This window comes from Helianthus annuus, chromosome 17, assembly GCF_002127325.2.
Source record: "Helianthus annuus cultivar XRQ/B chromosome 17, HanXRQr2.0-SUNRISE, whole genome shotgun sequence".
Classification (NCBI taxonomy): domain Eukaryota; kingdom Viridiplantae; phylum Streptophyta; class Magnoliopsida; order Asterales; family Asteraceae; genus Helianthus; species Helianthus annuus.
Window position 1 is genome coordinate 18,775,663 of NC_035449.2, and position 12,818 is coordinate 18,788,480.

A 12,818-nucleotide genomic window follows, 5' to 3' on the forward strand; every position below is an offset into this window, starting at 1 on the left:
ACTTGCGGACAATATTTGGGTCCGGATACCCGACTTGTTTTTTTCTTATTGTTTATTCAAAACTTTAATCCTATCTCTCTTGCTACTTGCGGACATAAACTCAAGACTAGGGATGAAGATGTGGTACTGAATATGAATACAGATATTGAATTTGTCATACTGGTTTTTTCAGTATCAATTTGGTACCTACTTTTTTGGTATTTTTGGTACTGATACTTTCGGTAGGGTATCGGTAAAATATCGATTTTAACCTTCAAATATTTGTCTGTACTGGTACCAAACATTTTCAGTAACTGTACCGTACCAAACATTTTCAGTAACGGTACTCAGTTTTGATGAAATGCGGTACCAGTATTTTCAGTACCGGTACCACGCTCATCCCTGCTCAAGAACTCTTAACTTAGACCATTTGTAATGGTGATGTATATAGTTTGGTCTTTTTTGATACGTGGCGTCCATGTCATCTTAACCAAACCATTTGATGAAAAGGTGTAGTGATGAGGTATGTGAAAGTATGAAACCATTTGGTTTGGAATTGAAAATATAATAATAATAATAATAATAATAATAATAATAATAATAATAATAATAATAATAATAATAATAATAATAATAATAATAATAACAACAACAACAGGTTAAACATTCACATGCCATTAGCTCTTTTTTGGTTTTCCTTGAATTTAACAACGACCATCTTGTGGTCTGAAACACGAGTTAAACGAGTTTTTGCACAATCACGAGATGTTGGGGTGGCGTGTCCTGCGTGGTTGGCCAAACCATGTACCACTATGTCTGATCTTAGGTGTTCCTATAGGTTTTGTCTTTATTAATGGGTCACCAACCACATTGGCGCTTGACTAGTTTCTGGCTTTCTATATTACATTTTGGATTTTATAATTTTGTATTATGTTATATATCCTTTCGAATATCAATTCGGCTAATATTGTCATTTTCTGGATTCTTGGTCTTCTCTTGCGGGTATAGGATGTCTAGGCATAGTTTTCTGGCTTATTTTTGTTTCTATCTTTTTTCATTTACCGCCTCGTACATTTTTCTTCCATTCTGCGTTTTCTAATGTTCGAGTTCTTATTTCTTTTTTTCATTACTTGATACCTCTAGAACTTGCACCTTTAATCTTCTAGTTGTGGATTTTGTTTTCGATTAATGGTGTTGGCGGATTTCTGTTACTTAGTATGCAAGTTGATGACCAGGTTATCTTTAATGGCTTAGAGATTATCCATGCGAGCAGGGCTTGGATTGCTAAGAAGATAAAGTTAAATGTTGTTTTGTAATTAGAAATAATTTGTAATTATGTAGTAAGGTAGTTAGGTAATTAATTATGGCTATTCGAGTAGGAAGAAGTTATATAGTCTTATACTAGTGGGGAACCCGCGCGTTGCAGCAGAGTAGGCAATATGGGTCGAGAACATAATTCAAACCTAAAAACATAAAAAATTCGTATAGACGTAAAAGTCACGCCAGCGTTCTAATATATGTCAAAATGTAGACTATAAAAGGAAAATAATATTTTATTTTATAATTTATGGGTAACTATTTTATATACAGTCGAACTTTTGGTTGTCAATTTATGATTTCAAAATATCAATAAAAAAACTATCTCTTATTTAGTAAAATAAATCTACTATACAATAAACAAAAAAATAGTACCATTTTACAAGGCACAAGTAAAATAAAGAATACAATAGAATTAGAGAAAGATAACAATTCACAAAAAAATAAGGAAGATTTGTTGTTCATCATCAACCAAATGGTCATATCTTAGATGAAAAAAGTTGAAACAATCAAAATCATGTGTTGTTGCCTTGCCTGCGCCTTGTTTAAGGCGTGCACCTCAGTCGCACCTTTGAAGCTTCTCGCCTTGCTTGAGCATCTGACATGCACCTTGGGAGCTTTTAACTAAACAATATTTAGGGCATTTGTGATTGGACAACTCACCTTCCAAAACTTTAGTACACAGTTCAAATTTTCAAAAGAGATAATAGACAACATTTCAAGTTCAGGATTACATTCAAGTACATGCAAACATATGTTACTTTTATAAATAAGATTTATATATTACCTACATTTGCAAGCCAAAAAACCTATTGTACAACTCTTTGATGCATAAAAACACCCCAAAGTACTCAAAGCGCGCCTTAGACCCAAAAAAAAAAATCCAAAAATTGTGTTTTTTGCGCTTTGTTAGAAAGGCGCGCCTTGGGTGACATGAGGCGCTGAGGCATGCGGCTTAGTGCGCCTCGCGCCTAATCGCGCCTTAGGCGAACTTTATAAAAACCCAGTTTCAAGGTTGTGATCGAGCAGCCAATTCTCGGTTCTTAATCATCCGTATTTTAGGCAAAGACGAAAGCAGTTACAAAATTAGATTTTCAAGATCCAGTCAAGTAATTAAAACACATAATTCCCTGAATTTAACACAGTATATCAAGATATCAGAACTAACAGCAACCACCTACTTATCCAGTTATCCTTATCAAGAGCAACAAATTACATAAGCACAAATTACACCTTCCATTTCCAAACTGCGGCTTTTCCAGCTACTCTTTCCCTTACTTTAAACATTACCAAACCTTTTTACTACCCGTACCAAACACACATTCAACAACTCCATCTTTCAACCAATATTACAATCACTTTTCTCAAACTACCAACCAACCTCAGTTCCTAATCTACACAAAATTTCCAGCACAAAAAACCTTATTTAACACCTATAGGTAGCTTGTCACTATCGTCCGCTATTCACTATTAATAACTATGCCGCTATCCCACCACTATTAACTGCACAGACCATAACAATGATAGGTTGTCTTGAACTTGCAAGCCAGGCCACTATATGTACGTTTTACCTTTTTCTTATCAACAAATCATATTTCTTAGCAACATGTAATGCTGACCTGTCATGTGGAACTGCGGGCCCCACAAAATCTATATGCAGTTGGACTCCAGGAAGAAGAGCATGCAACTCCCCAAAGACAGCGGTTTGATAAAGTTCCCTCTCTGGCCCTTCAAAACGGAAATTTACTAAATAAAATGAAAAACCAGTAGCTCAAAAGGGATGTTTGGAAATTAACTAAATAAACCTTGCGGAAAATACCTAGGTAGTGTATGCAAAGTTTATCTGTAGTTTCAATGATCGGCTGTTTAGCAAAAGCAAGTTGAATGGCTTGATATATGGTCAACGGCTGAAAGAAAAGTCAGAAGTATTAGCAATAGTTGTCACCAAAGGCGGCTAAATACATAAATATAACCATATACGTCTAGCACCTACATCTCTACATTTTATAAAATATATTTTTATTCTTCACAAGAAGTAATAGTACCCAGTGAAGAAGAAGAGCAACGGACGAATCTAAAGGGATGCCTCTCCATTCATAATAATCACTCCAACTGCATGATCGTTTCTTTAATATAGACAAAGGCTCTGCATATTGGGTTTTTGTATTGCAGCTTAAGAATCCATTGTAACTGTTTTTTTTTTTTTTTGAACACCGGAGATTCTATGATTATAGAACAAGGGCCAGCAAAGCTGTAAAACCCAAAAAAAAAAATCATCAAAAGAAGAATTGAGAAATTAAAAATAATACCTTTACAAGGGCATAATCTACTTGAGAGTCTCCAACCCTTCTCAGACCTTCCAATCAAAGAAATAAAACAGTTAGATGTAAAGCATTTATTAATTTATTAATCACCTGTAACTTCATATATTAATTTAGAGTAAAATTGCTTTTTGACCCTTATTTCATTATTACTTCCAAAAAAATCTTAAAAACTCAACACCATCAAAAGTGATTATTACAACTTTAAGCATTTAAACCACATCCATTTACTACACAATATCTTATCTTATTTGAATTAGACGATGTGGATTACCTTATTGTAGGAACATGGTATCTCTAAAGTATCAGTTGAACCTTCCTCTTGACAAATATGATATTCCAATGTGTTTAATAAAGGTGCTTGCTTCCTCATATGTGGACCCGTTATCATCCAATATGATAATATCACTGTTTTCTTTCGCAACTTCAGTTCCTTGGATTTCCATAGCTAGACCAATGTCAGACTACAATCTAGAAACACCAAATTATATATACGACATCTAATATAATAATAACAAGGGTATTACTTAACCCTTGTTTCTTACCTTCACACAAGCCTTTTTGCACAACTCAACTGCATCTCTCGGCCTACAAGGATCCTGCAAATGTCATATGTGTCAAAGCAACATATATTATAAATTTTTAAAAAAGTTAAAAATGAAATATGATAATAACCTTATGCCAGGAAAATACCTTCATGGAGCCACGTTGTTAGATAGAGAGACCAGGTACCATAAAGCCTTGACTGATGAATTTCTTTCCAAAGGCCATCAATTGTGGGTAATCGAAACAGAAGATACCTTGAATTTGCGTCTTCAATTGATGAATTTCCAAAACAATTGAGGTGATGATGGGAATTTGAATGGACACAGCGGTTTCTGGTCGTTTCAATTGATGATTTTCAATGGCAGACTTCTTCTTCAGGAATTCCAAGCCACCCTACAATTTCAACAAAAGAAAATTTAAAATTGGGGATCTAAAGGTATAAGCAATCAACAAAGCAAAACGTCATGAGGCAGCAAATGCTAAAATAAAATCAGAATAGAACTACCGATTATCGTTCCTCGTCTGAATTTGGAAAGGATCGACAAACAAAAATAAAGAAATTAGATGAACTGAAACAAAGAAAACTCACCGAAAGTGAAGGCAATTGAAGAGTGAAGCTGGCGGCGGCTCCGGAAGGTGGTTGGTTCGCGGCAGAGGAGGCCGGCGGTGGCTCGTTGGTTCGCACCCGGTCTCCTGCGTCGCAACAAGGAATAGAGCAGCAGTGGTTTGGTTGTTGTGTATTGAACGGAACCGGAAGGAATGAAGAATCCATGATTTATGAAAACTGGTAGGATGATTGCAATCAATTTTGCTTTAACTGGCTTCATAAAGGGTTTAACTGAGCAGGAAGATGAAGAGGCGTGTGGTTAGTTTCAAGGTAATGATGGGTAGGGGCTTTATGACTACGGGCTCTAGTGATATAACGCCCCATAAAGCCCCCGTGTGACGTGGCACGACACGTGTCGCATAACGCCCCACAAGGGGCTTTATGACTACGGATGGCCTAAAGGGCAGGGATGGAAAGGATTTTGAGGTTGTCAGTATGGGTGCAGGTGTAATTTACTATTCTACCCCACAGTGTCTTAAAATATTTATTTGTTTATCATTTTACCCTCACAAAACATGCATTTATTAGTTGTATATATTGCTTTAAGAGTTGGACGTAATGTAAAATTACATTTCTGTACATCACTTCTCCTTTTTATAGTATTATAGATATAGGGGAAGGTTCATTTGAGAAGAAAATTTTATTGAGAAGAAAAAGAATAAAAGGGTATAATTGTAAAACATTAAATATTTTTTTTTCATCTCATTTATTATTATGTTTGACTAATTAATTAGTCATTAAGACTATAATCCTCTACACTAAATATTTTTGCCTACACACATCAAAAGTTATCCTACACATTTCGAAATTTATCATACACATATTGAAATTTATCCTACACAACTCGTAATTTATCCTACACGCCTCGTATTTATCCTACACTATAAATGAATTTTTATTTTTATATTTTGTGAAAAATATATATCTTAAAAATAAGTTACAAATTTAATATAGTTAGTTATTAAAGATGAAACTACCAATTAATGATGTATGTAAGTTTGCTAATATACCCTTATAGTTACATTAAGTACAAATATTAAATGAAGTCTAATGAAGCATTTCTATTGGTTGAAATTTCTTCTTTTTTCTTCTTACAAAGAATTTCTTCTCATTTGAACCCTCCACTATAGATATACTTAATGTAATTAGTTTTTTGTGTTAAGATTTTCTAATTAGTGAGAATTGAGAGTTAAGCCAATATAAATTGTGTTAATCATTTATAACTTTAAGGTATCATAGCTTTGAGAAGGGACCAAAAAGGAAGCTGCAGACTTGCCATGAAAAAGGGTTCAGTAGCAACTTGTCGAAACTAATACTCACCAAATCACCGACTGGAACCGGTGATAAATCCAGTCGAGTTCAAAGGTTGTGTCTCAAGTCCTCTACTACAACAACATATAGCCGCAAGAAAGGTAAATCGAGGATGGTGGAGACGTCAACACAACATGCGACAGCCAAGGAAACTAATCCAACATTGTTCCCATGTCTAATGCTTTTGTCTACAAACCACACAATTTGGGCCATCTATATGCACGTGATCTTTAACGTCCATGGAGCCTTGGAGGCTAATAAACAAAGTAACAAAGACGCCATGAAAACAACATTGCAACCGCGATGTTTTTCCAATCAATTCCAAAGATTAGATTTTGCATATCGGTAATTTGAACAAGCATTGAAGACCTTAGGGGTGTTCAAGATCGGATTATCCAGTTTTCGGATATCTGAAAACCGGATACCCGAAAATTTCGGAAAGTGAATATTGATATCCGAATCCGTATCCGAAATTTCGGATATCCAAACGGATATCCGAATTTATAAAAAAAATTGGGCATAGATTAAAACTAAACTTATATCCGATTTTCCAAATTTCCAACATTGAAAACTAAAAACATTCATAAATCCACACCTGAATCTGATTATTTACTATTTTTTAGTATATTTCAAACTAAATATAATGCTCATATACTATATGTATTTATAAAAAAAAATAGTTTTCGGATATCGGATAATCTGATTATCCGAAATTTTTGAAATTAATATCTGAATCCGAAAATTTGGATTATCCGGTTTTCGGATATCCGTTTGGATATCCGAACCATTTGGGTCGGTCCAGCTGACCCAGCCGGTTTGGTTTAATTTTTAAAAAAATCAGTACATCTCGGTTCGTTTAATTTTGAGTCAATGAAAAGTACTAAACAACAGCTCTAGGCTCCCATGAAATAACTTCAACCCACTGATCACTCCTCTCATCTCCATTCTTCTTGCTACATTCACCAGTACCCATCAAATCAATCATCAGATCAACAACGAATTCAAAAGAAAAAGTCAACAACCCTTTCAACAAAATGAACAATGGAGTTGACTTCACGGGCCTTGTGAGAATCTGAGGCAGGGGCGGACCTAGCATTATACGGCTCAACTTTTTATCGCTAGTGTAGAGTAGTTGCAGCAAGAAAAGCAGTGCAAAGTTACATCACCGGAAAATTTTCCTGCCAAAAAACATTTAGGACAAAGCTGCTCTGTTAACTGATTTTTTTCCGGCGAGGATCGTTGTTGCAGCGACAATTAGAGAAACCATAGGAACAAGATGATGGGTATTTTTGTAGTTTTGTTAGTTAATAGGGGCATTTTTGACAATTGATAAATAAAGCAGTGCACATGTACCTATGAGTTGTGGAGGGTCTTCTTTCTTGCCCTTTCCTAATTGAACTTTTTACTTTTATATGTAAGTGAAAGTAAACACAAGTCATCCTACTTGCTGTCTTATTCTATTTGTATAGCTATATTTTATACCCTTAGTATTTAATATATATTTTAATTTCTAAACTTATTTCTTTAGGTTAAAATGATAGTCATTTCTTTTAGTTTACTTTACGTTAGTTTTTTTTATATAACACCAAAAATTTCTTTTTATTGTTTTATGTTAGTGAGTATGTCTATCACCTCCGTCAATGAAGTTCGTAGCAGATTCAGAAGTAAAATAGACTTTATAATGTAATAATTAGAGAAAAATGGCAAGGTTACATTATTGTAAATAAGGGGAAATCTCTTATTCCTTGTGCCTATAAATAGAATCCTTAGGGTTAGGATTAAAGACTTTTGCCATTTGTGAAACTTGGAGCTTTGAAGGTTAGATAGAGAAACTAGAGAGAGAAAGTGGCAAGGTGATTCACGGTTCATTGTACGTTTTCATATTATCAATAGAATCACCGATTATATTACGTTTCGTGTGTTTCGGTCTCGTTCGTGCACGGATTCCGCATGTCGCACGGTCGTTTCGCAATCGATTCAGAGTGAAAACCGGGACCTACAAGTGGTATCAGAGCAGCAGCTCGGTTGCGAAGATCAAACGCATAGATTCGTACAAGATCCGATCAGATTCAGAGCCAAAAACATCCAAATTTGTCAATTTTTTCTTATTTTTCTTGTTCTTCACGTTTTTCTATGAATTTTGCGAAATTGACAGGGTTTTTACGGTTCAAATTAGCTAATTTTTTGATATGTTGTGCAGAATTAGCTGATCTATAACCCTACAAATTTTCAGGTCAAAATTCAAAGCCGTTTGGGAGAAATCTGCATTTTTATGATCGTCGTTGATGAAACTGTTCGTCACCAGCCGATCGGACTAGTCCGATCGAACAGGGTAACCGATCGGCTAGCATAGGCTAACCGATCGAACAGTAGCATTCCAACCGATCGGCTAACATTGGCTAACCGATCGGACAGCGTCTGGGTCCAAAGCGTTCGGCTAGCACCTGTCCAATCGAACAGCTTCTGGTGCTGTCCGATCGAACAACAAAGTCGTTCGGCTAGCAAAGGTTCAATCGATCGGCGCGCTAATCTCGATCGATCGATGCATTTGTCTCACTCGATCGGCGCGCTAATTTCGATCGATCGGCGCATATATCTCACTCGATCGGCTAGCATTTGTTTCATTCAATCGAACAGGAACTTCTCACCCGATCGGCTAGAAAAGTTATGTCCAATCGAACAGCATAAATACCACTCGATCGAACTACCTACTCAATCGGCTAGCATTCTCCCGTTCGATCGAATTACCTACTCGTTCGGCTAGCATAAATCCTGTTCGATCGAACAATTCACTCGATGGGCCAGCATAAGGTCTGTTCGATCGAACAACACACCCGATCGGCCAGGAAGTCCTAACCGATCGAACAAGAATAAGGCTAACCGTTCGAACAGATTAATCCCAACCGATTCTAGTATATCTGGTCCATCCGTTTGGGTTTATCATTAGTTCATCCATTTCTCGTTTAATCAAAAATCATTGCACCTATAATTGAAGCAATATTTTCAAAATTATCTGATCATTTGTGTGAATTTTTGCAGAAGATTTACAAAGCACAAATTCCAAGAAATTATCTGAAGATGTCGAGTAGCAGCGAAGAATTCTACAACACGTTTTACAATGCTTTCACTTCAGACTCATCCGAGAGAAGATCTGAAACAAGAAATTATTCGAAAGAGATTTCTGATCATTTGAAGTATGATAATCTGTATGGAAGCCAACAGAAACCACCGAAACTAATGAAGATTGAAGATTATAACTGGTGGAAAATCAGTTTGAGGGTTGGGTAAAAGCTTTCGCTCCTGAAAGCTGGCTAAAATTAAAATATGGATATACAGAACCAATAAAATGTGACAACCCTCAATTTACATGTATTCCGTACAATTTATTAGTGTTAATTAAAGTGCTTGATGACTGTGCTGAATCATTTAACTGCTCTCTGATTACTGTGTTATACGTACATGTGCGTGTTAGCATACTAGTAGTATACAGAAAAGTTACTAAATAGTCCGGTATGTTTTCCTATGTGTTAGGAATAAATTTCATTACAAAAATATATGTATAAGACGCCTTACGGAACAATTAAACAACTTAACGGTGTCACACCCCGAAATATCAGAGCTTGGCGTGACTGGACCGGTATCTTCATTGCACAGCGGAAGCAATTAGCTAAGACTTCTAGAAAATGAACGCCGCTAAGTACTTGAATTCCCATGGGTTCTCCTATTCCAACCGTTCCATAGTTTTGAAAATGCAACCTGAGAAAGAACATGCGAAAAAGTCCACATAAAGTTGAGCGAGTTCATAGTTTGTTTTGAAAAGATTTAAAATAAATCTTTTTGATAACCGGTTTTGAAGTTGCTGAGAAAATATAGTAAAATCATTTTCTTGGCATGATATATGAAAACTGTGAGTCTAGCCCACGAGAGTCTTTGTGCATTGCACGAGAGAGAATGGGCCGAGCCCAAACGAACCTTTGTAAGCAGGATCAACGTGTCCTCTTACTTAGGTATAGTTTGAAAAACGTTACCAAAGTTTGTAAATCCATGTATTTGTGAGTTTACTTCAAATGAATCTTAAAAACATTTGAAAATCTGAGTATTAAAACTGGTATGTAAGCGTCTATGAACAGATCATTAATGTTTTGCAAGGACATTAATATGTGTGGCGACATAGGAAGCACTCAACCCTAGCGGATTTCCCCCGGTCCACCCGGTTAGAACAACAAAAGCACTACATGGGCCACACAAGGACCCAAGAGTGGGGCTCGCTACACCCGATAGATCTACCACTTTTGCCCTCGGTCTTATACAAGATTAATGGCACTTAAGAGAGATTACTATTCGCTCACCTAATCTAACAGTTCATTCCCTAGCTTAACCATACCTTAGTTAACGTATAATGTGAGAGTTATTCATGTCCTTGGGCCTCTGCCCATGTCCTTGGGCCTTTGCCCACGCCATTCGCGTTATTAAAACTCATGCATGTTTCGAAAAACACTAATGTTTTTATAAACCGGTATGTTTAGCATAATCTTTTCGTAAACCATTTGAGTTTGTTAAAATCATGTCGCAAAATGGTTTATAAATATGCAATATTCATTTATCGAAACCTTGTGTGATTTTGCAAAACTTGCATGTCTTTCCACCCCCGAAAACATTTTATAAAAATGTAAAACAGTAAAAAGTGGGGGTTATGAACTCACCTGTATATTCCTGTGCATAGCTAGCTAAATGTGATTCCGTAGTGTCATCCCACGAATATGAACTCGCTAGCGTGCAACTAAAGCATTCCTAATCAAGGAATAATTATAAGTTTCTAACTAAATTGACGTAGCTAAACTACGTGTCCGAGCTCTACCGAGTCGTTAACTAAACGACTCTATGGTAGTGTTATCTTGACTTAGATTTACCAGTCTATGGTTGTTTGATCTCGTTTATAATCGGGATAATAAATGACTTAGTTTTCCAAAAGATTTAAGATATATATTTATATATATAAAAATATAATACTTACGAAGTCGTGCTAGTAGTCGCGAATAGAAGGCGTATATGATATAGTAATACGACTAGTCGTAGTTTTCGTAACGTGTAAGCATATATAATATATATACTTGTTATCAACGAACTCGGTTAGTAAGTTGTTATAATTGTGCGATACGTGCCGTGATCGGTTAGATGTTTGAAACGAATAATCTTATAAGAGTATTCGAAGTTTCGACACTCGAAATAAATATAAATAATTATATTTATCTTATATATTTTCCGAATACTAGACTTTTGAAATACGATTTCCGAGTCGTTGACGTTAGGAATAAATATAAGACATTATATTTATTTTATAAAATATATTTTTCGACGTTCTAAATAAATATGACTAATTATATTTATTTTATAAAAGTGTTATGAGTTTCAATGTCTTTTCGTTGACTTGTAATTTTTTTCGAAAGGTTATAAACGCTATTTGTGAGTTATAAAGTGTCGTCTTTATAACAATATACGTTTTGTAAACCGGTTTTTAACGAAAATCGGGCAGAGTTTCGTCTGTTTTTGGACGGTCCCGACAATAAAAGTGTCGATGTTTTAAATCAAAACGCAACAATAATTCAATCAAACAAACCAATATATAATAAGTTTTCGTCAAACGTATCCAAAACGTAACTAATATCTAGTCAAAGTGGGTCGAGCTCGGTCGCGTATAACTATAATTCTAACGGATCTTTATATAAAGTTTAACGCATCGTTAAAACTTTACCGGGTCTTGTGTTGACCAGTGTTGACTTGCCCGACAGTTGACCTGTTTGACCGCTGTTGACCCGAGTTGACTCGGGTGTTGACCGAGTCAATCGGGTTGACCCGGCTGACCCGTTGACTGAGTCGACTCGAACCCGAGCCGAGACCTGACTTGCACCAATCATGAATCGAACTGAACCAAACCAAAACTACATATGAATCGAACTAAGAACCCAACTGAAGTTGTGCCATCACTGGTTCTGCCGCCGTCGCCGGCCGGTAAGTGAAGCTCCGACGGCCTCTACCGCAGTCAGCACACCACCGCCACCACCGACATCCTCGTCAGCCATCCCCATTATCAACATCATCAGTAACGGTGGCAGCTTAATCATCATCGCTCATCATTTAATACAGGAAACGGAAAAGTATGTCGTTGTCGACACGTCGTTGCCTGAAAAATGACCACAACATCATCACATCGTCATCACATTCATCTTATCACATCAGCGGAAACATCTCTCAGCCGCTGATGCATCGATTCACTGTCGATTCGCCGGAGACCCTCCAGAGCCGAGAGAGAGAGGGATGGTTGTGGAGTGGGGGGTGCGTGGGTGTGATTGCAGGAACAAGAACGGCCAGCACCGGACGGCATCTCCGGTTCCGGTCTCCGATCAGGATGTCGAGGGGAAGAGCAGAGGTGAAAGGGTCTGGTGTGTGGTGTGCGCTGAAAATGAGAGAAATGAGACTAGGGTTTTGAACTTCTTATAACAAGGGTATTTATATTTAGGGATTTTAAATGGGCTTGGGCCCCAGGCCCACAAGCCCGTTACCAATGTTTTGAAAGGCCCGATCGTATCTCCGAAGCCCGTTTCCACACCCGAGTGTCGTAAAATAGAGTTTTTGCAACCGAAGCGCTAAAAATTGTGTTGTATATCGTATTTAGGTGCGTCTGATCGTCGTCACGTTAAAACGCGTAAAATGTTCCGTCTGTCGTTTCTAACTCGGTT

At 36.7% G+C, this 12,818-nt stretch overlaps 1 protein-coding gene across 16 annotated transcripts; it reads right to left on the reverse strand.

Annotated features, from left to right (window-relative positions):
• Positions 1 to 1,655: 1,655 nt before the first annotated feature.
• On the reverse strand, positions 1,656 to 5,038 carry LOC110921720. Of its 16 annotated transcripts, none has more exons than XM_035986744.1 (9): positions 4,753 to 5,038; positions 4,311 to 4,556; positions 4,163 to 4,216; positions 3,895 to 4,050; positions 3,606 to 3,653; positions 3,342 to 3,518; positions 3,116 to 3,203; positions 2,916 to 3,024; positions 1,656 to 1,894 (listed from the first exon to the last, which is right to left on the reverse strand). In XM_035986744.1, exons 2-9 carry the CDS (start codon positions 4,314 to 4,316, stop codon positions 1,783 to 1,785), a joined length of 750 nt encoding a protein of 249 aa, XP_035842637.1. In that variant the 5' UTR covers positions 4,317 to 4,556; positions 4,753 to 5,038; the 3' UTR covers positions 1,656 to 1,782. The 16 variants fall into 16 exon arrangements, 10 of the variants coding, with proteins under 10 accessions (XP_035842637.1, XP_035842636.1, XP_035842642.1 ...); XM_035986743.1 differs by having other exon boundaries at positions 3,895 to 4,065; XM_035986749.1 differs by having other exon boundaries at positions 3,895 to 4,081.
• Between the last annotated feature and the right edge of the window lie 7,780 nt (positions 5,039 to 12,818).